This window comes from Schistocerca piceifrons, chromosome 11, assembly GCF_021461385.2.
Source record: "Schistocerca piceifrons isolate TAMUIC-IGC-003096 chromosome 11, iqSchPice1.1, whole genome shotgun sequence".
NCBI lineage: Eukaryota > Metazoa > Arthropoda > Insecta > Orthoptera > Acrididae > Schistocerca > Schistocerca piceifrons.
The window spans coordinates 95,209,573-95,236,842 of record NC_060148.1 but is presented as its reverse complement, the minus strand read 5'-3'; the positions used below and the strand labels follow the sequence as shown (position 1 = coordinate 95,236,842).

Here is a 27,270-nt window from a genome sequence, read left to right as displayed (position 1 = left end):
TTTTCGCAGGCAATTTGCCAGTGTTCACTAGCATTAACTCGTATCTGTAAACAAGCATTTATGCAGGAGGGAACAGAAGAGAATGTGAGATAATGAACACAGCCTATTAAGACTACATTATTGTATTTTGGTGCTAATAATCACCACACAGGGCATAGCACTATATAGTTGGAGCCATACTGCAAAACTTTTGAAGCAGGAAAGTGTGGATACCGCCACTTACATGACACTCATGGAGTAAGCTGACTTTACTGTCGCACCCACGCACTTTGTTCAGGATGTAGGCTATGGTGACGGTGTGGTAATGGGAATTAAGTACAGTTGCTAAAAATGTATTTATTCTGCCAAATGAGTAAATAGACAAGTGACAACAATGAAATTGGACAACAATGTCCATTAACCGCCGATCGCAATAACTGTCTTTGCATAACAGTTCCACTCAAACACTGATCCCGGAAGGACTACACTTCATGAAGACAAGTGTGTCTTCCAATCACGTGAACCCAGGAGAACAGTGGACGTGTGTCCGGAATAAATCAAACCTTTTTCTTGCAATAGTAGGGCACAGCATATCTCATGGACGTGATGAAACAAAGGTGGAAACAAACAGAGAGCATCAACAAACTTCTGTACATATATGTGGAGAGCTCGTGTTAAGCTTGACCCACGTGATTCGTACATTGAAGTTAGAAACTCTGGAAAAATGCAACTCTACTATACGGCAGCTCAGTTCTCCGTGCAATTGCTTTTTCTTTGCTGATGGGCATTCATGCGTACTACAAATTGCCAGAATTTTGTCTATCAGCAGGTACACACACTGATAATATATCTGATGCAACTAACTTGGACCAGCCGAGAGTGGTTCAGGTCTGTTCACACATTTTTGCGATACGGCTGCCACACTGATATCAGTAAGGATTACGTTGTATGGCTGCTGCTCTGTTCTTGATGAAGTAAGTAAAGTGGCATAGGAAATGCAGAATTTAGGCTTCTGAGTTTCTACGTAAGTGTGAAATGTGTGGTAGCAGTGCACTTAAAACTGGATTGCAGCTCCAGCATTCCTTAGCATCATCCCAAAGCTTTGAACATGTGCCAGTTGACATTTTTTTGCAGCACTCTCATTACAATTGACGAGGAAATTTAAAAGTGGAACATTAATTACCAACAATCACATTACCTGAAAAAACTCGAGCATTTACATTCTGGTTATTAGTAACCAAAGACATTTGCATTAGTCACTGCTTCCCATTTTAGTAGCTGCTATACAAGGTGAGTCAACTAAGACATAACATCCCCTTTATTTCATGAATAGTTACAGATATTGAAACGAGAGTTTTGGCAAATGATAGTATGCTAAGGGGCACATACTTCAGAACATAATAACTTTTAATAGAATGATATTCTTTTCTGAATGCTGTCTAAAAGTGTTTGGAAAGATGAGTACAGCAATGTAATGCTTGTTAATTTTGAGGTTGAAACTCTTCGCAAAAGAATCCAAGAAATATTCTAAAGTTGAAAACCAAATCAGCCAAAATTGGCTATTGTGTTGTAAACACACTTATGGGATGCTACTCCATCGTACCCAGCCTTTTGACTTTTTACTTCTCGACAATGCAGAACTAGCAGAAAGTTGTTGTTAATGGGTGGGTCGTTATTGTGAGAGCATTTCTTTTATGCAGACATGCACACCAATGAGATGATGTTAGACATGCTACTGTTATATGGTGAATGTCAAACAAATGCTGTCAAAATGGTAATGTAAAACTACCTGGGGAATTTTTAATTGTTTCTGCAATCAGGAAACATGCACATTTTAAATAGTTTTTTTAAGCCCCATCTATGCACCAGAAGCTAGTATATGCTATAGTTCCATATACAAAAATCATAGCTGATCTTATATCTATTTCATGTAAGAAATCAAACAATGGGAAATACAGCATGGAATGTAACAATATTATGAAAAGAAAAGTTGCTACTCATCATTTAGCGGATATGCTGAGTTGCAGATACGCACAACAAAAAGACACACACAATTAAAGCTTCCGGTCATTAAGGCCTTCATCAACAATAGAACACACACACACACACACACACACACACACACACACACACAAAAACGCAACTTGCACACATGGCTGCAGTCTGAGGCAACTGAAATCACATTGCAAGCAGCAGTGCATAATGGGAATGGTGACTGGTGACTTAGATTCATCACATACACAGAAACTTCAGTTTGGCATGAAGTGCCATCTTGTAAGAGTCTGTACATGTGGTGAAAACGAAAATACATATATTATTTTCGTAATTCAACAACAGTGGTGAATGTGTCTTTGTGTTCATGCAAATTTCTGCTAACTAACAAGTAAGTAATAAGTAATATGATTCTGTTTGCACAGCTGCAAAAGTGCATGATATAGTTGTAGTGTTGTTTTCAGCTATTACATTATACAAATTGCAACTACATGTTTGTTTTTGTTTCAGTTTGCTGTACACTTGTTGATAAAACATTACTGTGACGGATTCCACTGTGTATTAGAATAATGGAAAACACAAGGTTTTGACAGCATATGAACTGATGGTGATGGTTTGCCCTTCAGAGAGTGAAGATGGGCTGGAATTTGATGATTCTGACGAAGGTCCAGCAATAAATGTCCAAGACCTTGAATCTCCAGATAGCGATAGTGATCCTGGAATTGATATCCAAATGAAAGCGAAGTTTTCCTTCCTCTCCTGACTAGTTCCAATTCACAGCAAAGAACAAATTACAGCAATCAGTTCTAGAGCTATCTACACTGTACAAATTTTCTAAATATTTCCTCACTGAAGAAATTATATAAAAAATTATGGATGAAACAAATTTATGTGCTATTCAACAACATCCAAACAAGCCATTTGATTGTACAAATTATGACATTCATAATTTTTTTGGAATATGCATCATCAGTGCTTTGGTGCCACCAGCCAACATATGTGATCTCTGGAGTGATGTATTTGGAGTTGAGACTTTGTCACAGAAGTACTTCGAGAGATTGCACAGTACCTTTCATTTCAATGACAACCTGAAGCGACCAGACGTCCAAGGTCCTGAAAGTGACAAACTATACAAATTAGGGCCAATACTAGACTACCTGAACCTAGTATGTTTTTCAGTACCCATGGCTGAACGTCTTTTAATTGATGAACAGATGTGTGCTATCAAGGCAAGACACCACATGAAATGTATATGAAAGATAAACCACACAAATGGGGTTACAAACTCTTTATGGTTTGCAATTACTTTGGTTTGCCACAAAGCCGAAATTTACAGTGGACCGTAAAATTTCGGGCTGATGAGGAACCTGATATCGGAGTTAGTGGAAATGTTATTTGACTGTCAAGAGAAGTGCCAAGACACCAGAATTACAAGTTATATTTTGACATATATTATACTTCTCTGGATTTAGCCGTGTATTTGTTCAAGAAAGGAATTCAGTGTCTTGGTACAATTCAATGCAATAGAATTCCCAACTGCAAGTTCAGTGACGAAAAAGAACACAAAAAGGAATCACATAGGAATTTTGATTCAGTTGATGTTTCTACTGTTTTGTACAAGGACAACAACAACGTCAGTTTCCCCTCCACTTTTGCTGGGGAACTTCTAAAATCAGAAGTGAGAAGATTTGGCAGGAAGAAAAAGGAGCAAGTAATGGTGTCTTGTCCCGCGGTTATCTCCATATGCAATTCTCATATGGGAAATGTCGATTTGCTTGACAGCAACATAGGAAGACATCACATCAAGATAAGATCAAAGAGACGGTATCTTCATCTACTTTTTCACTTACTTGATACAATGATGATAAATTCATGAATACTGTACCAAAGAATGCTTCTTGAAACACAATCAACAGACATGTGCATGAACCACAAAGTTTAGGGCTGAGTTAGGCCAAACTCTATACCAGGTAGGCCAGAAGCCTAGAAAGCGTGGAAGACCATGCAGCTTGGACCCAACAGACAACAAGAGAATAAAAGTCAAGGGATCTTCGCTACCACTAGAAGATGCACAATTGGATCCAATAAACCGCTGGCCGATTTGGAATGAGGAAAGAACAATGTGCAAAAAATCCAAAGCGCAAAGGCAAGACATTTATTTCATGTGAAAAACGTAAAGTAAATTTGTGCTTGAATAAGACAAATAACTATTTCGCCTCATTACACAAAAAAATTAAATAACATATACATATTTTGATTACAATGCATTTAAGTTTTTTCTCTATTGTTGTAATTTTGATAGTTTCGTTTCAAAATTTTGTTTTATAAGAAAAATATAAAACAAATATTTGTGTAAATAAGGAAAATATGTTTCACCTCATTTCTCGAATGTAACGGCACTTAGTTGCATACAAATATACTCTAACTGATGATAACATTTAAGTTTTTTCACTGTTTTTGTTAATTCTATAGTTTTGAAATGTTTCAGCTTTTTCCTGTTGAGTTAACTTTATCACCTATGCATTGACTATGCATGCGCAGCTTTGCGTATGTGTGAAGTACCAAATAATCAACTTTTCTCAAAAACTGTAAGTGGAAGACTTTTTAAAATATTTTTCGGATGTTCCATAACCAGTTCTAAGTGTGTACCAAATCATAGTTACTGAGAAAAATTGCGTAAAGACGGATTAAATTACTAATGTTAACAAAATAGCCACCCATGCCAGTGGCGTAAGGGGACAAGATGAGTTGACAAACTCACACAGCAAGCATGTGTTGTACTTTTTTAGGCCAATGTGAAATTTTTTTCCTGCTTGATAGACTGCACATATCCTACATCAAACTGACTGTTCATCTCAACTTCCTGTACAATATTGCAGTACACTGTAAACATCATAACTGTTTACATTGTCTTTACAGTGTTAATCCCCTAAAACCTGCACCTCTTATTTGGTGAACTGTTCAAGGTACTGAAACGAGGGTTTTGGCAAATGACAGTAGGCAGATGGGCACATCACTTTATTGTATGTTTAAAACTAATTCTTGAACCACCTGAGATACTGAAGCAAGTATGCTTTTTTATACTTTTTAAATGCAATTTGAAAGATCTCAAAATAATGGCTATAGGGTGTAACACTTCTTAATGCTGGTGTTGAAATTCTGCACAAAAGTATCTGAGACGCGTGCTAAAACTGAAAGGCAAGGTGGTTGCAATAGTATGATGATGTGTAAATACTGCCACGAGGAGTTCTCCATCATTACATGTGGCAAACAAATGGACATATCCTACTGAGAAAAATGTATTTCACCTTGGTCTTACTTTATATGACACAGATACAACAAGGCCAAAAACTGTTGTAAATGGAACAACACTATCTGACCAAAAGTATGTGGATATATCTATACAACGCAGAATTGACGATCAGATCATCAGATGCCCCAAGAGGTGGACCCGCTTGTATAAAAGGAGGCGAGGAGTATTTTGCTATCAGTAGAGTTGCAAAACAGCAGACTGGATCTCTCAGGAAAGCTAAGAGACTCAATGTGGACTAGTCATTGTATTTCATCTGGGTAAGAAATCCATCAGGGATATTACTACCTTTCTTAAGTTGCCGATGTTGCCTTGTCAATGACACGAGTGTGAAGTGGAAATGTGAAGGAACAACTACGACTAAACCGATATCAGGCAGACTTCGTGTAATGATGGACAGCAAATATCAACTGCTGCTAAAAGTGGTTGTAAAAAATAGCATGAAATCAGCATAAGGAATCACTCACAAGCCACAAAATGCTACCAGAAGTGCAGCTAGCACAGTGACTCTATATAGTGAACTACAAACAATGAGGTGCAATGGTTGAACAGCTCCTCACAACACACACTTTTCTGTAGTTAATGCTAGGTGAGACTTGTGGTGAAAGAGTTACACAGCTCGACAGTGGATGACTGGAAACCTGTGATTTGGAATGATGGATCACACTATACCCTGTAGCAATCTGGTGGAGTACGGGAGAGGTAGTGTTACGGTGGGCGGTGTTTTTTGTGACCAGAGTCTGGTCCCCTTATTGCATTTAAGAAAACGCTAGATGCGGAAGGATACAAACACATTTCACAGTGTTGTCTAATGTGTACAGTATCAGAACAGATAGGAGATGATAACTGACCAGGCGTCTATGAGGCAATAGTTGGTAGACAATAATATTCCTGAAATGGACTGGCCTGCCCAGAGTCCCAACCTGAACATAACGGGAATACCTGTGGGACCTTTTGCTCCTGATCCCACTGACGTTCTGACATATCACTGAAAGTGACCCCGGGAGAATTACAGTTGTCATAAACGTGCTGGACAGACCCCATGATGATGTCCACGAAAACATGTCCAGATACTTTCAACGAGATAGTGTATATATACAAGGGTCACTCCAAAAGAAATGCACACTATTTTTGTAAAAATACAGTTTTCATTCTGCATGTGTGAAAGTTTTACAGTGTGTAGATACATCCTTCCCGCTCGTTTTCAAACTTAGTTCAACCTGTTCCCGTGAGTGGCGCCGTCACAGCATGTCCCCAAGATGGCTGCTACACTTGACGTTCGTTAGAAGCAATGTGCTGTCCTAGAATTCCTGTGTTGTGAAAACGAGACAGTGGGAAACATCCACAAGAGGTTGAAAAAGGTTTACAGAGATGTTGCTGTCGATCGCAGTACAGATAGTTGGTGTGCAAGCAAGTTACGTAATGAAAGTGGGCACGGCAATATTGAGGATTGTCTTCGCAGCGGCAGGCCTCGTACTGCACACTCTCTGGACAATGTGCAGAGAGTAAACGAATTGGTGACTGCTGACAGACACAACACAGTGAACAAATTGTCACACTACATTGGGATAGGGAAAGGAAGTGTTTGCAGAATACTGAAAGTGTTGGTGTTAAAAAAGGTTTGTGCCAGGTGGGTTCCCAGGATGTTGACAGTGGCTTACAAAGAAACAAGGAAAACGGTATGCACCGAACTTTTGGAACAGTACGAGAATGGTGGAGATAAATTTCTTGGAAGAATTGTGACAGGTGATGAAATGTGGCTCCATCATTTTTTACCAGGGACAAAGAGGCCATCCAATGGAGTGGCATCATGCAAATTCACCCAAGAAAAAAAATTCAAAACCACACCTTCTGCTGGAAAAGTTATGGCTACGGTGTTTTTCGATTCCGAAGGACTCTTGCTTGTGGACATCGTGCCAAATGGAATCACCATAAATTCTAATGCATATGTGACGACACTGAAGAAACTTCAAGCTCGACTGAGTCATGTTCGACCACATCGGCAAAAGCAGGATGTTTTGCTGTTGCACGACAATGCACGGCCACATGTCAGTCAAACAACCGTGAAATCGATCACAAAACTTGGATGGACAACACTGAAACACCCGCCTTACAGTCCTGAGCTGGCTCCATGTGACTATCATCTCTTTGGGAAACTGAAAGACTCTCTTCGTGGAACAAAGTTTGAAGATGATGACTCCCTTGTGCACGCTGCCAAACAGTGGCTCCAACAGGTTAGTCCAGAATTTAACCATGTGGGTATACAGGCGCTGGTTCCAAGATGGCCTAAGGCAGATGAGAGGGATGGAAATTATGTGGAGAAATGAAAATATTGTTCCTAAAGGATGTATCTACACACTGCAAAACTTTCAAACATGTAGAATAAAAGATGGATTAAAAAAAAAAAAAAAATAGTGTGCATTTCTTTTGGAGTGACCCTCGTACTAACTTCTACTGTGTCACTATGTGCTTAGGAAAACTGTGTCAAATCTACATACGTACTCAAGTTTTGCAAAACATTTCATCGTCAACATCAACAAGTGTTATACAAATATACTTATCATTTTGAGATCTTTTGAATGCTGTTAAACAAGTATATGGACTGGAGGAAGAAATCTCTCAGTGGGAACAGTCTGAAGGAACTGGTGAAGGACTGTTCCAGAAAAGCACAACACTGCGCAAGAAATTGTTTATATTGTAGCTGTAAGCAGTAGGCTTGTACGAGGACACTTTCTGACAATTCCTGCAACTGAGATGAAGCAGCAATATGGGTTTACAAGACTTGTTCCTGTCATCGCTATTGTAAAATTTGTAACTCAGGACTAGATTGGTAGTGATGGATGCTGAGTGCAACATAGGCAATGTATCAAATAAAGCAGTTCAAGAAAAGCTTATAGAATATAAACTGGTACTAAATGACAGTAAGATTCAGTTTTTACAGTTTATAAAACACAATTCCACTGAAACTGATATTTTGATTACACAAAATGGGCATATGATTAATGAGTCGGAACAGTTAAAATTTCTAGTTGCTCAGATAGATAGTAAAATGTAAAGGAAAGCCCATGTTCAGGATCTTCTTCAAAAACTGAATGCTGTTATATTTGCTATTACAATGGTATCTTCAATAAGTGAGGGTCCATCAACACATCGTTTATTTTCATTTGCTTATGACGTATAGGATTATATTGTGGAGGAACTCGTCCCATTCACAAAGGGTATTTTTGCCTCAGAAATGGGCAGTTCAAGCAATAACTTCTTGCAGACCCTGATTCAGGAGTATGGGAGTTCTGACATTGTTTGTTGTTAACAATATGAGCTACTTCCCAAGAAATAGTACCTTTCAATGAATTTATACTAGGCAGAAAGTGAATCTGGATCTGGATCACACCACCTTGACTCTTGTTCAGGAAGGCATGCAGTATTTGCTGCAGCCATTGTCAGTACACTACCACAAGAAATGAAAAATCTTATCAGTAATCATCGCACATTTAATTCTAAACTGAAGAATTTTCATATGGCTGACTCTTGTTCTGTTAGGGAGTTCCTGGAAAAATTAAGCTAATTCCTGTGTTGTATTGTATTCCCCCCCATGAACCATGGACCTTGCCGTTGGTGGGGAGGCTTGCGTGCCTCAGCGATACAGATAGCCGTACCGTAGGTGCAACCACAACGGAGGGGTATCTGTTGAGAGGCCAGACAAACGAGTGGTTCCTGAAGAGGGGCAGCAGCCTTTTCAGTAGTTGCAAGGGCAACAGTCTGGATGATTGACTGATCTGGCCTTGTAACAATAACCAAAACGGCCTTGCTGTGCTGGTACTGCGAACGGCTGAAAGCAAGGGGAAACTACAGCCGTAATTTTTCCCGAGGGCATGCAGCTTTACTGTATGATTACATGATGATGGCGTCCTCTTGGGTAAAATATTCCGGAGGTAAAATAGTCCCCCATTCGGATCTCCGGGCGGGGACTACTCAAGAGGATGTCGTTATCAGGAGAAAGAAAACTGGCGTTCTACGGATCGGAGCGTGGAATGTCAGATCCCTTAATCGGGCAGGTAGGTTAGAAAATTTAAAAAGGGAAATGGATAGGTTGAAGTTAGATATAGTGGGAATTAGTGAAGTTCGGTGGCAGGAGGAACAAGACTTCTGGTCAGGTGACTACAGGGTTATACACACAAAATCAAATAGGGGTAATGCAGGAGTAGGTTTAATAATGAATAGGAAAATAGGAATGCGGGTAAGCTACTACAAACAGCATAGTGAACGCATTATTGTGGCCAAGATAGATACGAAGCCCACGCCTACTACAGTAGTACAAGTTTATATGCCAACTAGCTCTGCAGATGATGAAGAAATTGAAGAAATGTATGATGAAATAAAAGAAATTATTCAGATTGTGAAGGGAGACGAAAATTTAATAGTCATGGGTGACTGGAATTCGAGTGTAGGAAAAGGGAGAGAAGGAAACGTAGTAGGTGAATATGGATTGGGGGACAGAAATGAAAGAGGAAGCCGCCTGGTCGAATTTTGCACAGAGCACAACATAATCATAACTAACACTTGGTTTAAGAATCATGAAAGAAGGTTGTATACATGGAAGAACCCTGGAGATACTAAAAGGTATCAGATAGATTATATAATGGTAAGACAGAGATTTAGGAACCAGGTTTTAAATTGTAAGACATTTCCAGGGGCAGATGTGGACTCTGACCACAATCTATTGGTTATGACCTGTAGATTAAAACTGAAGAAACTGCAAAAAGGTGGGAATTTAAGGAGATGGGACCTGGATAAACTAAAAGAACCAGAGGTTGTACAGAGATTCAGGGAGAGCATAAGGGAGCAATTGACAGGAATGGGGGAAATAAATACAGTAGAAGAAGAATGGGTAGCTTTGAGGGATGAAGTAGTGAAGGCAGCAGAGGATCAAGTAGGTAAAAAGACTAGGGCTAGTAGAAATCCTTGGGTAACAGAAGAAATATTGAATTTAATTGATGAAAGGAGAAAATATAAAAATGCAGTAAGTGAAACAGGCAAAAAGGAATACAAACGTCTCAAAAATGAGATCGACAGGAAGTGCAAAATGGCTAAGCAGGGATGGCTAGAGGACAAATGTAAGGATGTAGAGGCCTATCTCACTAGGGGTAAGATAGATACCGCCTACAGGAAAATTAAAGAGACCTTTGGAGATAAGAGAACGACTTGTATGAATATCAAGAGCTCAGATGGAAACCCAGTTCTAAGCAAAGAAGGGAAAGCAGAAAGGTGGAAGGAGTATATAGAGGGTCTATACAAGGGCGATGTACTTGAGGACAATATTATGGAAATGGAAGAGGATGTAGATGAAGATGAAATGGGAGATATGATACTGCGTGAAGAGTTTGACAGAGCACTGAAAGACCTGAGTCGAAACAAGGCCCCCGGAGTAGACAATATTCCATTGGAACTACTGACGGCCGTGGGAGAGCCAGTCCTGACAAAACTCTACCATCTGGTGAGCAAGATGTATGAAACAGGCGAAATACCCTCAGACTTCAAGAAGAATATAATAATTCCAATCCCAAAGAAAGCAGGTGTTGACTGGAATACTCTCTTTCAAATTCTAAAGGTGGCAGGGGTAAAATACAGGGAGCGAAAGGCTATTTACAATTTGTACAGAAACCAGATGGCAGTTATAAGAGTCGAGGGACATGAAAGGGAAGCAGTGGTTGGGAAGGGAGTAAGACAGGGTTGTAGCCTCTCCCCGATGTTGTTCAATCTGTATATTGAGCAAGCAGTAAAGGAAACAAAAGAAAAATTAGGAGTAGGTACTAAAATTCATGGAGAAGAAATAAAAACTTTGAGGTTCGCCGATGACATTGTAATTCTGTCAGAGACAGCAAAGGACTTGGAAGAGCAGTTGAATGGAATGGACAGTGTCTTCAAAGGAGGATATAAGATGAACATCAACAAAAGCAAAACAAGGATAATGGAATGTAGTCTAATCAAGTCGGGTGATGCTGAGGGAATTAGATTAGGAAATGAGGCACTTAAAGTAGTAAAGGAGTTTTGCTATTTGGGGAGCAAAATAACTGATGATGGTCGAAGTAGAGAGGATATAAAATGTAGGCTGGCAATGGCAAGGAAAGCGTTTCTGAAGAAGAGAAATTTGTTAACATCGAGTATAGATTTAAGTGTCAGGAAGTCATTTCTGAAAGTATTCGTATGGTGTGTAGCCATGTATGGAAGTGAAACATGGACGATAAATAGTTTGGACAAGAAGAGAATAGAAGCTTTCGAAATGTGGTGCTACAGAAGAATGCTGAAGATTAGATGGGTAGATCACATAACTAATGAGGAAGTATTGAATAGGATTGGGGAGAAGAGAAGTTTGTGGCACAACTTGACCAGAAGAAGGGATCGGTTGGTAGGACATGTTCTGAGGCATCAAGGGATCACCAATTTAGTATTGGAGGGCAGTGTGGAGGGTAAAAATTGTAGAGGGAGACCAAGAGATGAATACACTAAGCAGATTCAGAAGGATGTAGGTTGCAGTAGGTACTGGGAGATGAAAAAGCTTGCACAGGATAGAGTAGCATGGAGAGCTGCATCAAACCAGTCTCAGGACTGAAGACCACAACAACAACATTGTTGATTATGGTAATATATACTGAGAGTTTGTCATCTGGATAGCATTCATCTACACATTATTTCGCCTACACATTATATCTTCTCTGTTAATTTCATGTACTGAAATTTTTCCCTGAACATGGAAAGTCAGTGTGGATGAGCAGTAAAAATAAACTTGTAATGTTCGGATACAGCATTAGTAGTGTCTTGCTTGACATAGTCACAATGTTTAGAAACCTGGGTGTAACATTGCAAAGCAATATTACAAATGGTTGACTTCGGTCAAATGGGAGAATTTTAGGAAAGGGCAGTTCACTTGTAAAGGAGACCACATATAGGCTCCTAGTGCAACCTAGTCTTGAGTACTGCTCAAGTGTTTGCAATTCATATCAGGTCACATTAAAGGAAGATATCAAAGCAATTCAGATGCAGGCTGCTAGATTTGTTACTGGTAGGTTTGAACAACTCTGGTGTTATGGAGATGCTTCAGAAACTCAAATGGGAATCCCTGGGAGAGGGTGACATTCTTTTCAACGAACTCCACTGAGAAAATTTAGAGCAGCAGCATTTGAAGTTGACTGCAAAATGATCCTACTGCCACCAACATGTTTCACGTAAGGACCATGAAGATAAGATACGAGAAATTAAAAGAGCTAACGCAGACACATATTGACGGTAGTCTTTTCCTCACTTTCCCTGCAAGTGGAACATGAAAGGAAATAACTGGTAGTGGTACAAGATAACTGCTGCCATGCACTGTATGGCAGCTTACAGATTATGTACGTAGATGTAGATAGGCTCCTCAATTTGGTCCTACAGGATCAGATGTGCAAAATAGAAAACGAAAATAAACGTTGAAGCTAGGTCTTTTTTTAGTGTGTTTTGGATTTTAAGGTATCTGAAGCAAAAATGCAGCAGCAACAGTTTGAATAATGACATTAGCGGCTTGTTCTGGAGTCCAAAATTTTTCTAATTGGCTGGACAACAAAGTGTTAAACAGGGAACAAGACTGTTCGCCTCCCCCCTTTCTATCAATTCCTGAATATCCCAGGTCTGGTCCCGGCAGCCAGAAACTGCGATCGTGTGTGTGTGTGTGTGTGTGTGTGTGTGTGTGTGTGATGTCTAATTCCGGTGAAGGCCTTTACGGCCAGAAGCTTACTTGTTGACAGTCTTTTTGTTGTGCCTATCATCTCTGCTATATGGTGAGTAGTAATCTATCCTTTTTGTAATATTGCCATTTTGGTTTGATATTTTTAACAGTTCACAAAAACAGGGATGTTGCCTCTTATGTGACTTGCCCTGTATATTGTTAGGTATTGCTCATGCGATACACACATCCAAATAACTGAAATGTTAGGTTACAAAGCACATTTGGTTAGACGTAAGGGAGGACTCAAAGACCCTTACATTGACAAGTGGAATTAATACGTAAATAAGTAAGACTGACTGATCAGACAACATGCACACTCGTGAGTCCTCACCATCTCGCGGCACGGCGTGTCGGGACAGGGCCCGTCGTGACAAGGTGCCGCACACGGGTGTCCGCAGAGCTGGCGCTGCTTGGTGCAGGGCTGCGTGCACGTCTGCGGGCAAGGCCCTGCATGGCAGGCCGTCGCGCACGTGTGCCGCCCGCAAGGGAGGTCCTTCCCACACGGTCGGCCACACGACAGCTCCGTCTGGTGGCATGGCACCGCCTTCCGCAGCTGCAATGACGACAGTGGTCACCTCGAGAGCATTGTGACACGTGTAATCACTAGCAAGACAGGTACTGGCACTGGCAGAAGAGAAGCTGTGAGTACAGAACACAAATCGTGCTCCGTTAGCTCAGTCAGCAAGTGTGTGACAGATGACATTCCACGGTGGAATTCCAGTCTGGAACACAGTTTCAATCTGACAAGACATTCTAGAATGGCTCACATTCCAATACAGAGTGAAAGGTTGTTGTAGCAACAGCACCGAAGGCTCCGACAATGCCATTTCTCTGCAATGTTTTTTTTACAGGAGTTCTAGTATGCACCCATTGCACCTTAAGTAACAACAACAACTGACTTGATCTCTCAGGTTATATCGGTGCAATTGATTAATTGTGCATATTCAGGCGTCCCGCCAGGTTATTGTTTCCATTTCATACATAATATATGCACAACAACAACAACAATAATTTCATTTGATTAAAGCACCTATACCTGGGTCTTAGGCAGCATCCCCTTTTTTGTTTGATGTTGAGGTGCTATTCCAACAGAGTTGGAGAGACTCTGCAACGTTCTTTGAGTTTAGGGGGAATACCAAGTGGGCTGGGGCACAAATGGGACTTTGGACTGACGAGGTAGGAGTGCTAGGGTAGTCCGTGCAGTAGTGCAAAGCCACCGTACCAGGGATGCATGTGGTTAGCAAGAGACCATAGTTCAAATCCCAGTTCTGGTACAAATTTTCATTTGTCACTTCAATTTGCACAAATACATTAATATTAATAATAATAATAATAATAATAATAATAAACCTGACATCATACTCACCAATAAAAAGAAGAAATTAACACAACTAATAGAAATATCCATACCCAATACAACAAATATACAAAAGAAAACAGGAGAAAAAATTGAAAAATACACCCAACTGGCTGAGGAAGTCAAGGACATGTGGCATCAGGATAAAGTTGACATTATACCAATTATACTATCAATTACAGGAGTCATACCACACAATATCCACCAGTACATCAACGCAATACAGCTACATCCAAACGTACATATACAACTACAAAAATCTGTAATTATTGATACATGTTCAATTACCCGAAAGTTCCTAAATGCAATGTAACATATACCACACAGTTAAAAGGAAGTCACGCTTGATCAAGGTCAATATCACTTTCCATTTTTAACCAGACATAACGTCTGAGAAAGGAAAGAAATAGTAATAATAGTAATAATAGAAATAATGAGTCACAACCATCCATCACAAAGAAATTTGGTATAGAACTTCAACACTTTCACACACGGAAAGCCTCATCAAAGTACTACAACACCTACGAATAGTATTCTCAATGAATGGTTACAGACAATCAAATTGAACGGGCATTGCACTCAGAACTGAGGACACATGAGAAAGAGGTTAAGACAAACACCGAAAGAGAAACCAAGAATTGTTTATCAAACATCCCATAATCTAGATAGATTGGTAGACTCCTATGGAAACTGGCATCCAATGTGCTTTGCTCCCTGCAGCTAATGTAAAAAGTCCTCTTTGTCATGATAAAGACAATCTAGGTCCCTAAAAGCCGAGTGCATATCGCACTCCATGCAAATATGGTACGTCTTACATGAGGCAGATTACCAAAATAGTTGATAAGAGATGCAAGGAACATCAGCATCACACCCAACTAAAACAATCAGCTGACGCCGAGCACTGCTTTGAATATAATTGTGAAATGAAATACAATGAGACTAGTACCATGGTGCAAATTCCAAATTTCTCTGACACCGTAATTTAGGAGTCTATTTAAATGAAAACAGAAGAAAACCTAATTAAGTACAAGATCAACACCCTCTCCAAATTTCAAGTTACTATCTTTAGTGGTTTGGGCTGGGTGCTGACGGGTCAATGAATTACTCAGGTCAAACTCACAACCAGCTATAAATATCGGTGTGAGACAAACAATAGTTCACAGTCTGGTTGAGTCCAGGCACGTATACATAACAGCAAAATTCACAGCATCTGAAGAAGATAGTAGGGTAGGTTGTCACAATATTGTGCACAAAATGGAAGCAACTCAACTATAAGCCTACTAGAAGCACACCATTAAACAAAAAGCCAATATTTGTGGTGTAATATGTCTGTGATTATATGATATATGTATGATATTATATGATATACATATTATATGATATATATATTATATGATATATATTTTCTCTCCCCTTGAATTTCGAGTCTCAAATTTCAGGTGCGGCTTAGATACGGGAAATTTTTTTTTCCTTGCTTTCGAGTCTCAGTTTTCAGGTGTGGCTTAGATTCGAGTAAATACGGTAAACCTAATACAAATCCTGAACCTCCAGGATGTGTGTCGGGCATAGAACTAGTAATCCCATGATGATGATGATGATGTCCCGTACTCCATGACGGAACGTAGGGGAACGATGCGGGAGACCCGCACCGCCATAATATGCAAGGTCCTAGTGGAGGTGGTTTGCCATTGCCTTCCTCCGACTGTAATGGGGATGAATGATGATGATGACACAACAACACCCAGTCATCTCGAGGCAGGAAAAATCCCTGACCCCGCCGGGAATCAAACACGAGACCCCGTGCTCGGGAAGGGAGAACGCTTAATACTTCAGCCTGGAAAAATGAAAGAAATAGCCAATGTAATTTTGAAACTTAAATATGATGTTGTAGGGCTACAGAAAATAAGATGGCAAGGAAATGGGCAGATAGGTAAACCTGCGCACTCACTAGTACATAGTGAACCAGAAGAAAGAACAGGTGAACCAGAAGAAAGAGCAGGTGAACCAGAAGAAAGAACAGGCCAACTTGGAACAGGGTTTACAATAATTAGGGAAGTTAGGAAAAGCCTATTAAAATTTGAACCCATGAATGAAAAGATGCACAGACTCAGACTAAGAGGGAAATTTAGGAATATTTCAATAATGAATCCACATGAAATAACTGAGGAAAAAGAGGATACAATTAAAGAATAGTTCTCGAAGACTTGGAAAAGTATGCTGTGCAGTAACTAAATATACCCTGATGCTAGTAATAGGATATTTTAATGCAAAAATAGGGAGCAATGAATGTTCATATGGAGATCTGGAAAATATTCACTACATTAAGAAAACAAGGATGGAGATGTACTATACCCATTCACAGCAAGGAATAATATGATTATTACAATTACTTGTTTCCCACACAAAAGGAAGTATGCAGTCAATGGAGTAGTCAATCAGACTGACAGTCTTTTAGTGATTGCACACCACTCCCTGTCAGCTGTCGATATACTGAGTGGCAGAGGACCAAACCTGTTGATACAGACCACTTTGTGATAAAATCAGTCTTGAGAGAGAGAAACTGTCACTAACAAATGGCAACAGTACAGGAGAGGTGATGAAATGGAATACTGTCAAACTGATAATCCCTGATGAAGCAAGAAAAAATACAAAGTAACACTAAGCAGAAAGTTGAGCAATGAAGAGACCACAGTAGGAGCACATGAAAGATGGAGCAGGATTGAAAAAAAGCCACTAAAGATGCTGCAGAAGAAATAACAGGCATAAGAAGGAACTGAAGAATGCAGGAATGGTTTGACAAAGATTGCAGGCTAGCAACTGAGGAAAAGAACAAGGCAAGAACAAAAGTGCTATAGAGAGAAACCAGAAATAATATGGAACAATATAGAGAATTAAGGAGAAGAGCGAACAGACTGTGCAAGAGACAGAAAAGACAGTGGACTAACAAGAAATTTTGAGAACTAGAAGAGCCAAAGAAACAGAGTCAAATAAGGAAGTTTTATCATGCTGTAGGTAAAATAAAGAACAGATTCCATCCAAAAATAAAGGCATGTTCCAGTATATATGGGAAAAGATAAGGGAAGAAGAACAGATAGTGGGAAGATGGGCAGAGTATTCCAAAGATACACTAAGCACCAGCCTAACAGATGAAGAGAGAGCTGCACAGGAGGAAAGAATGGAGCTGGAAGTAGACAATGATATCAATGAGGCAAGAAAGCCAACACTACAAGGGATCTTCCAGGCTGTGAGCAAGATGAAAAAACAATTGAGCCTCTGGGGAAGACGGCATAATCCTCGATTTAATAAAAACTGCTGGTGAGGCTGTAATAAAGGAACTACCCAGATTAATATCAAATATGTACGAAACAGAAACTATGTCAGATAATTGGAAAACTGGAATAATAATCCCCATTTATAAGAAAGGTGACAGAACAGAATGTGAGAGGTGTAACACTCCTAAGCACAGCTTGTAAGATCTTCACAAGTATATTAAATGAAAGGATACAGAAGTGCACAGAAGACACACTAGGGGAATATCGGTGTGGCTTTCGACCAGACAGAGGAACAACTGGTCAAATATTTGTGATAAGACAAATGATGGAAAAGTTCTACGAATGTGATATAGATCTGCATTTCCTATTCATCGACCTCAATCAAGCCTTCGACAGTATAAACTAGCAAGAACTATACAGAGCAGTGGAAGTAGATGGTACATGTGCTAAACAAATAAGACTAATCAGAGTGACAATGACAGAGACAAGAGCAAAAGTGAACGTCCTTAGCAGAACAGTGAACGCTTTGACTTTAATAAAGGTGTGAAGCATGGTGATAGTCTCCATTGTCCTATTCAATGTAGCCCTGTATAGTGCAGTAAATGAAATCAACAAAAGAGGCACCATATTCATGAAAACTAGCCAGATATGTGCATACGCTGATGACACTGATTGCTCTTGTAGGAAGAAATATCAATACGCTCCAAGAAACATATCGGGCAACGGAAAGAAACGGCTTAAAAATTGGCCTCATAGTAAATGAAAAACAAAACAAAATATATGGTAATGCCAAACTCTGAGGCCAGAAGTACCCATAAAGACATGAACATCAACAGGAAATTTTCAAAGGCGTGTCCTCTTTCAACTACTTGGGAGCCCTAATAACAACAGCATTGGAGAAGCTATAAGGGAAAGGATACAAGCAGGAAACAGAGCTTACTTTGCAAATATATACCTTTTCACAAACAACCTTGTTACAAGAAAAACAAAACTGCAAATATATAACTCCCTAGACCGCCTGGTTATCACATACTGGTCAGAGGTATGGTTGCTGACAGAACATGACAAAAAGGTGCACTGAGAACCTTTGAGCGGAAAATACTACGCAAAATTTATGGTCCAATAAGGGAGGAAGAAGGCTGGAGAACACACTACAATGTCAAACTACACGTGTTAATAAAAGGTAGGGACATAGTAAAATTTGTGAAATCACAATGAATGTGATGGCTAGGAGAGGTGGAGAGAATGGCAGAAGATAAAATTCCAAAGAAAATGATGAACAGTGTGATCCATTCAGCTAGGCGAAAAGGGAGGCCTAGAGGAAGATGGATTGATGACGCAATAGCGGATCTCGGCAGTATGGGAGTCTAGTGGTGGAAAAGAGCAGGAAACAACCGAGAAATGTGGAGGAAGATCATTCAAAAATCAGGGCGCAGACTTAATAACAGGGGGGAGAGGCTACATCCTATCTCATTCCCTTCTCAACCACTGCTTCCCTTTCATGTTCTTAGATTCTAACTGCAGTCTGTTTTCTGTACAAGTTGTAGGTAACCTTTCACATAGGGTATTTTCACCTACTACATTCTGAAAATCAAAGAATATATTCCAGTCAACAGTTCCAAAAACTAAAAATGTAGGTGTGACTTGCTTTAATTTATCTTCTAAGGTAAGTCATTGCGTCAGTATTGCAGTATTGATGATTGCTGTTAGTGTGTCCAATTAGGGGAGTAGCTGAATTATCTTCGCATATACATCTTCCAGTGAGTCACAGGGCAAGGAAAGAAAAATGTAGATTTATGGCATTTATAGACTTAGGGAAAGGTTTTGATAATGTTGACTGCAACATTCTCTTTGGAATTCTGAGGGTAGCAGGAGTAAAATACAGGGAGCAAGAGGCTATTTACAAAGGGGGGAGGGGGGAGGGGGTGTTCGGAAATTAATGTACAATAATTTTTTTCTCCTCTCTTATTGGAGATGGAACATTGAAACTTCACAAAGACACAGTTTGAAGTTTGCACTACAGTGGGTATTATGTTTTCGTGTACAGCACTAGCAAGAGAAGCCAGAACAACAAATATGGTGTGCATGTTACTGCTGTCAATTTGTAAAGAGCAGCGAAGTGTAGTTCCATATTTGTGGGCCAAGGGGCATAAGCTAGGTGAAATTCACAGGGACATGCATGGCATGTATGGGGACAACTGTATGGATGTATCCATTGGCGTGCATTCTTCTAAGAGGATTGCGTAAAAATTAGTGATTCGCTATGCTCCAGATGGCTGGTAACAGCTGCAACCCTACAGAATGTTGGAGCCATTGAGACAGCAATTTTGAACGACCAGTGTGCGCAACTGTGAATCTCATCACGGCACTTCAACACTACGTATGGTGCGGTGTACGATACTACTCATGACACGAAATTTATTAATGTTACTACTTGCTGGGTGCCTAAGAACCTGACAGACAACCACAAAGGCCAGCGAATGATAACAATCTCCAAACAATGCTTTACTTTAAAGAAGGGAACGACTTTCTGAGAGAAATTGTCACTGGTGACGAGTTATGAGCATACAAATACATGCCCGAAACCAAGCGGTCCTCTGTGCAAAGAAAACATGCTGGTTCCCCAGTATGAAAAAAATTCAAAGTGACTCAATCTTCTAGGAAAGTGCATGTGACAGTGTTCTGGTATATATAAAGTGTGGTATTGGTGGACTTTGCTGAACACATGACCACTTTGAATGCTGCAGCCTACATTAAAACTTTGGTCGTTGAACTTTTTCATGGCAATCCTTGCCCCCATGTCACTGCTCTTGTTTGTGAGAGAATCGCCAGATTTGGATGGAAGGTGCTCCGAGTATTCACCATACAGTTCAAACTTTGCACCATCAGACTTTCATCCGTTTGGTGCTATGAAGAAATTCCTGGCTGACCACTGCTTTGTGACAGATGTGGAAGTAAAATCAAAGTTCCGCAGATGGCTATACTTGAACTAAACATCCTTATACGAACAAGGCATATTCAAATCAGTACTGTGATGGGGTAATGTATTGACAACATTGGTGACTGTGTAGAAAAAGTAAGTTCATTTGTGATTTTTTGTTTTTGTTTTGTTACGTATTAAATTTTCTTGTAACAAAATTACTGTGCGTTACTTTCCGATCTTCCCTCATACAGCTTGTACAGAAACCAGACAGCAGTTATAAGAGTTGAGGTTCATGAAAGGGAAGTAGTGATTGAGAAGGGAGTGAGACAGGGTTGTAGCATATCCCTGATGATGTTTAATCTTTTCGCTGAGCAAGCAGTAAAAGAAACCAAAGAGAAATTTGGAGTGCAAATTAAAGTTCAGTGAGAAGAATTAAAAACTTTCAGGTTTGCCAGGGACATTGAAATTCTGTCGGAGACAGTGAAGGACTTGGAAGAGCACCTGAATAGAAAGGGCAGTGTCTTCAAAGGAGGATATTAAGTGAACATCAACGAAAGTGAAAGAAGGATAATGGAAGGAAACGAAACACTGAAAGTAGTAGATGAGCTTTGCTATTTGGGCAGCAAAATAACTGATGATTGCCAAAGTAGAGGGAACATAAAATGTGGACTAGCAATGGGAAAAAAGCATTTCTGAAGAAGAGAAATTTGCTAATTTTGAGTATAGATTTGTCAGGGAGTGTTTTCTGAAAGTATCTGTATGGAATGTAGCCCTGCTAGCACAAGAAGAGAATAGAAGATTTTGAAATGTGGTGCTACAGTAGAATGCTGAAGGTTAGATAGGTAACTCATGTAACTAATGAGGAGGTACTGAACAGAATTGGAGAGAAGAGGAATTTGTGGCACAACTTGACTAGAAGAAGGGATCGGTTGGTACGACACCTTTTGAGGCATCAAGGGATCACCAATTTAGTACCGAAGGGAAACGTAGAGGGTAAAAATTTTAGAGGGAGACCAAGAAATGAATACAGGGCTATTACAAATGATTGAAGCGATTTCATAAATTCACTGTAGTTCCATTCATTGACATATGGTCACGACACACTACAGATACGTAGAAAAACTCATAAAGTTTTGTTCGGCTGAAGCTGCACTTCAGGTTTCTGCCGCCAGAGCGCTCGAGAGTGCAGTGAGACAAAATGGCGACAGGAGCCGAGAAAGCGTATGTCGTGCTTGAAATGCACTCACATCAGTCAGTCATAACAGTGCAACGACACTTCAGGACGAAGTTCAACAAAGATCCACCAACTGCTAACTCCATTCGGCGATGGTATGCGCAGTTTAAAGCTTCTGGATGCCTCTGTAAGGGGAAATCAACGGGTCGGCCTGCAGTGAGCGAAGAAACGGCTGAACGCGTGCGGGCAAGTTTCATGCGTAGCCCGCAGAAGTCGACGAATAAAGCAAGCAGGGAGCTAAACGTACCACAGCCGACAGTTTGGAAAATCTTACGGAAAAGGCTAAAGCAGAAGCCTTACCATTTACAATTGCTACAAGCCATGACACCCGATGACAAAGTCAAACGCTTTGAATTTTCGGCGCGGTTGCAACAGCTCGTGGAAGAGGATGCGTTCAGTGCGAAACTTGTTTTCAGTGATGAAGCAACATTTTTTCTTAATGGTGAAGTGAACAGACACACTGTGCGAATCTGAGCGGTAGAGAATCCTCACGCATTCATGCGGCAAATTCGCAATTCACCAAAAGTTAACGTGTTTTGTGCAATGTCACGGTTTAAAGTTTACGGCCCCTTTTTCTTCTGCGAAAAAAACGTTACAGAACACGTGTATCTGGACATGCTGGAAAATTGGCTCATGCCACAACTGGAGACCGACAGCGCCGACTTCATCTTTCAACAGGATGGTGCTCCACTGCACTTCCATCACGATGTTCGGCATTTCTTAAACAGGAGATTGGAAAACCGATGGATAGGTCGTGGTGGAGATCACAATCAGCAATTCATGTCATGGCCTCCACGCTCTCTCGACTTAACCCCATGCGATTTCTTTCTGTGGGGTTATGTGAAAGATTCAGTGTTTAAACCTCCTCTACCAAGAAACGTGCCAGAACTGCGAGCTCGCATCAACGATGCTTTCGAACTCATTGGTGGGGACATGCTGCGCCGAGTGTGGGAGGAACTTGATTATCGGCTTGATGTCTGCCGAATCACTAAAGGGGCACATATCGAACATTTGTGAATGCCTAAAAAAACTTTTTGAGTTTTTGTATGTGTGTGCAAAGCATTGTGAAAATATCTCAAATAATAAAGTTATTGTAGAGCTGTGAAATCGCTTCAATCATTTGTAATAACGCTGTACATTAAGCAGATGCAGAAGGATGTAGGTTCCAGTAGTTACTCTGAGGTGCAGAGGCTTGCACAGGATATACAAGGTGCATAAACAAAATGTATACACACTTTGAACTGTCAGACAATTTATTTCCCATTCTACAAGGTTAAATATCTGTGAGAAAGTAATGTTATGTTTCTTCAACAGGTGTCAACAGTGGCAAGGAAGTAACTGCAACATGGCGGATGTGCATTTGAGCTTTGAAGTGCGGAAGCAGATAATTAAGTTGTACTGGAAATTTGAGAATGTAGCTACAGTTCGAAGACAGTGGTGAAGTGAGTATGCTACAGAACCACCTTCAAAGTTAACAATTACACGTCTACGAGACAAATTCGAAATTCATGGAACAGTGTGTGATGTGCATAAAGGTCGATCAGGGCGACCTCGTACAGTTACAAGTGACGATTTCACAACTGCGGTCTCGGAACTGTTTCAGCGTTCGCCTCAAAAATCTTCGAGGCAAGCGACACATGAGAGTAATGTAAGTGCTAGTAGTGTGCTACGCATTCAGAAGAAAGGCAAATTTCGTGTGTACTTCCCGAGGCTGGAGCAACAGCTAAGTGACGACGATCCAGATCGAAGGTTTGAATTTTGTGAATGGGTTCAGGAGATGGTGAGACGTGAACCGGGATTTATGGGTAGCATAATTTGGTCGGATGAAGCCCAATTCAAACTCAATGAAACTGTCAATAGGCACAATTGTGTGTACTGGGCTGAAGATAATCCTCACATTACAGTTGAAAAGGCTGTGAATTTGCCTGGTGTAAATGTGTGGTGTGGTTTTCCATATTCCCTGCCATTCGTGCATTATACGGTAACGATGAGTTTAATTCCCAACAAGATGGCGCCCCGCCACACTACCGTAGGGACGTACGAGCATACCTGGATCACAATGTGCCAGGCCAGTGGATAGGACGCAGGGGACCGATCGAGTCCCCTTCACGCTCTTCAGACCTCACCCCGCCGGATTTCTCCTTATGGGGCACAGTAAAAGACGAGGTGTACAAACGTAAACCATGTAACCTGGACACACTTTGGAATGAGATTCAGGCGGTGTGTGCAGAAATCTCATCGGACAGTTTGGTACGATGTACGGAGTCAGTGGTGACTCGTACCCAGAAATGTATTGACGCTGAAGGCCACCAGTTTGAACATTTATCACATTTGCAAAGTACATTTATTTTTCCAATTTGACTTTTAAGATTTCCATTTCCGGAAATTTAACATTGTAGAATGGGAAATAAATTTTTTATGGCGTTTCAAAGTGTGTATAAATTTTTTTGACGCACCCTGTAGTAGCTCGGAGAGCTGCATCAAATCAGTCTTCGGACTGAAGACCACAACAACGAAATATGAGATGAATAATGATAATTATCCATTACACAAAAGATAGTCTGATATCATAGAGGGGCCTGAAGACAGAGTAACGTAACACAGACAGAGTAACATAATACCAAAGTCGACTGCTAATAAGATTAGACCTATAAATATAGCTGAAGGTGTCATCCCTAGTAAATAATGATGTAAAGGACTATCACAGAAGGGAAGGGCCTGCAAGGTCTAGGCTACAAACTTCAGAACTGGGAAGCCTAGAGCCAGTACTACTCGCCCCCGTTCGGACGCACCTCGTGTCCACCGTAGCACCAGCGCTGCACGAGCACCGTGCAGGGCGGGCAGGTGGGCTCGGAGTGGCAGCTGTGCAGCGGGGCGTGGCCGCAGGGGTGCTCGCGCGGGCACGGCCGGTCGCAGGTGGGGCGCCGCGTGCCACACGGGACCGGCGGCTCGATCACCTGCGCCCCGCACTCGCACGTCAGCTCGTCGAAGCCTGCAAAATGCGGAGAAAGCCTGCAAAATGTGGAGACGCTCCAGTGTAGCTTGTAATACTGGGTGATCTAAAAGTCAGTATAAATTTGAAAACTGAATAAATCACGGAATAATGTAGATAGAGAGGTACAAATTGACACACGTGCTTGGAATGACACGGGGTTTTATTAAAACCAAAAATCTACAAAAGTTCAAAAAATATCCGACAGATGGCACTTCATCCGATCAGAATAGCAATAACAGGGTGTCTACATGGACAAGGAAAAATAATTCCCGGATTTTTCCCGGTTTAAAATACATTTTCTCCCGGGTGAAAATACACTTTTTCTGTGTTTAGTGACAGTATACTTTTTCTCGGAACTTATCAACCCTTTTATGGTTTTATACACCAGCATAGAATTTCCCGGCACTTTAGAAAATGAAACTCTGGGGAAAAAACACGTTTTGGAAAGATCTTTGATGTGCAGCAACATATACACTGCATATATCCATATTACGAAGGTATAAATTCGAATTCCACCAAACACCGCATGTTACTACCCGAAGCGTTAAAATAGAGATTGCGACACGCTTTTGTAAGCCAGTCACAGCTCATGTCACCTGATCTCGCCAGCTGATGACAGCATAGTACACGTGATGTAGTCAGCCAATAGCAAGATCACTCTTAAGTAGCGCGAACACACAAATAAGAAAAATTAATGGCTTAACTTAACGTACAATTGTTGCTACAAGAAAAGCAAAGCTATCACATATAATATTGCTCTCTAAGATTAATAAGCTGCAAGTCCACATATATTGTTGATCTTTTGCGCGTCATATATCACATAAATGCACCAGTAAATTCTTTTAATAATGACATAAATGTCTGATCTTCTGGGCTCGAAATCCTTCATATGGTCGTCCCCAAAGAGTTGATTTTTAAATGAGAGTCAAACGCTCTGTGATTTAAGAAATTCGTCGTACACTCTCTCACATAGTTTATCTTACATAAAAGGAAATTTACTTTGAAAGTAACGCTTTTCAAAGCAATATTCGCAATATTTTTCCGTGACCTATTACAAAGGTACGTTTCAGCAGTTGCCAGAGAGCGCCAGGTAACAGGCGACACTGCACTTGCGCAGCTACGATGACGTAGGAAGCCCGCATGTTCGTACGTGTGTAACATTAAAAGATCTTGCATTAAAACGATTCTAATGTAAAAAAAACTGTCACGTCAAGCTCATTGGAGGCAATTTCTTGTTAAGAAGCACTGCACAGTCTTCCTAAAGCCTTTGACACACTTTGCTTTTGGCAGACGTTTGTATGAGCACTGTGTTTTATTGTTGTATATGGCGCATTTTCTTTGCGACTTAAGTTTTATTTTCGTTTTTTTCTCTCGTTCATGTTCTGTTGCTGCAGTATTATTCTGCAGAACCGGGATACAGTAAATTTTTTTTGTTGGAGTATTGGTTCTTACCAGTCAAAATCACAAAAATTTAACTGAAAACTAAAACAATGAAAAATTCCCGAAACTCAAAAAGATCCCCGGGTTTTTCCCAGTTTTCTCTCAGATGAAAAAATTCCCGGGCTTTTCCCGGATTTCCCGTTTGTCCCGGGTCGTAGACACCCTGAATAATTAGCATAACAAACCAAGACAAAGCAAAGATGATGTTCTTTACAGGAAATGCTCAATATGTCCACCATCAGCCCTCAACAATAGCTGTAGTCGAGGAATAATGTTGTGAACAGCACTGTAAAGCATATCCGGAGTTGTGGTGAGGTATTGGTGTCGGATGTTGTCTTTCAGCATCCCTAGAGAAGTCGATCACGATACACTTGCGACTTCAGGTAACCCTGAAGCCAATAATCGCACGGACTGAGGTCTGGGGACCTGGGAGGCCAAGCGTGACGAAAGTGGCGGCTGAGCACACGATCGTCACCAAACGACGCGCGCAAGAGATCTTTCACGCATCAATATGGGGTGGAGCACCATCCTGCATAGACATCATACGTTCCAGCAGGTGTTTATCAGCAAGGCTGGGGATTATGTGATTCTGTAACATATCAGCATACCTCTCACCTGCCACGGTAGCAGTTACAAAACCAGAATCACGCATTTTCTCGAAGGAAAAAGGCCCGATAACGGTAGGTGTGGTAAATCCAACCCATACCGTGACTTTTTCGTCGTGCAATGCAATTTCCACAACAGTTCTAGGATTTTCGGTAGCCCAAATTCTGCAGTTGTGGGTGATGACAGACCCTCGGAGTGTGAAATGAGCTTTGTCAGTCCACAACACGTTACTCAACCAATCGTCATCTTTTGAAACGCCCACACCGCAAGTGCCCTCCGCTTCACTAAATCACCAGGTAACAGTTCATGATGCCGATGATTTTGTACGGACAGCATCGGAGAGTACGCCTAAGTGCCAACCAAACAGTAGTGTATGGAATGCCGGTGCGACATGCGACTGCAC

The 27,270-nt window shown here is 40.7% G+C and overlaps 1 protein-coding gene across 1 annotated transcript in view; it reads right to left on the bottom strand.

Moving 5' to 3' along the window:
* The window catches only part of LOC124719745 (protein shuttle craft), a 258,849-nt gene that overhangs the window by 58,792 nt on the left and 172,787 nt on the right, over positions 1–27,270 (bottom strand). Inside the window, exons 14-15 of the mRNA XM_047244946.1 lie at positions 24,619–24,818; positions 13,372–13,593 (exon numbers count right to left, since the gene is read on the bottom strand). Coding sequence (XP_047100902.1) covers positions 13,372–13,593; positions 24,619–24,818 — 422 coding nt within the window. The remainder of the gene's footprint in view (positions 1–13,371; positions 13,594–24,618; positions 24,819–27,270) is intronic.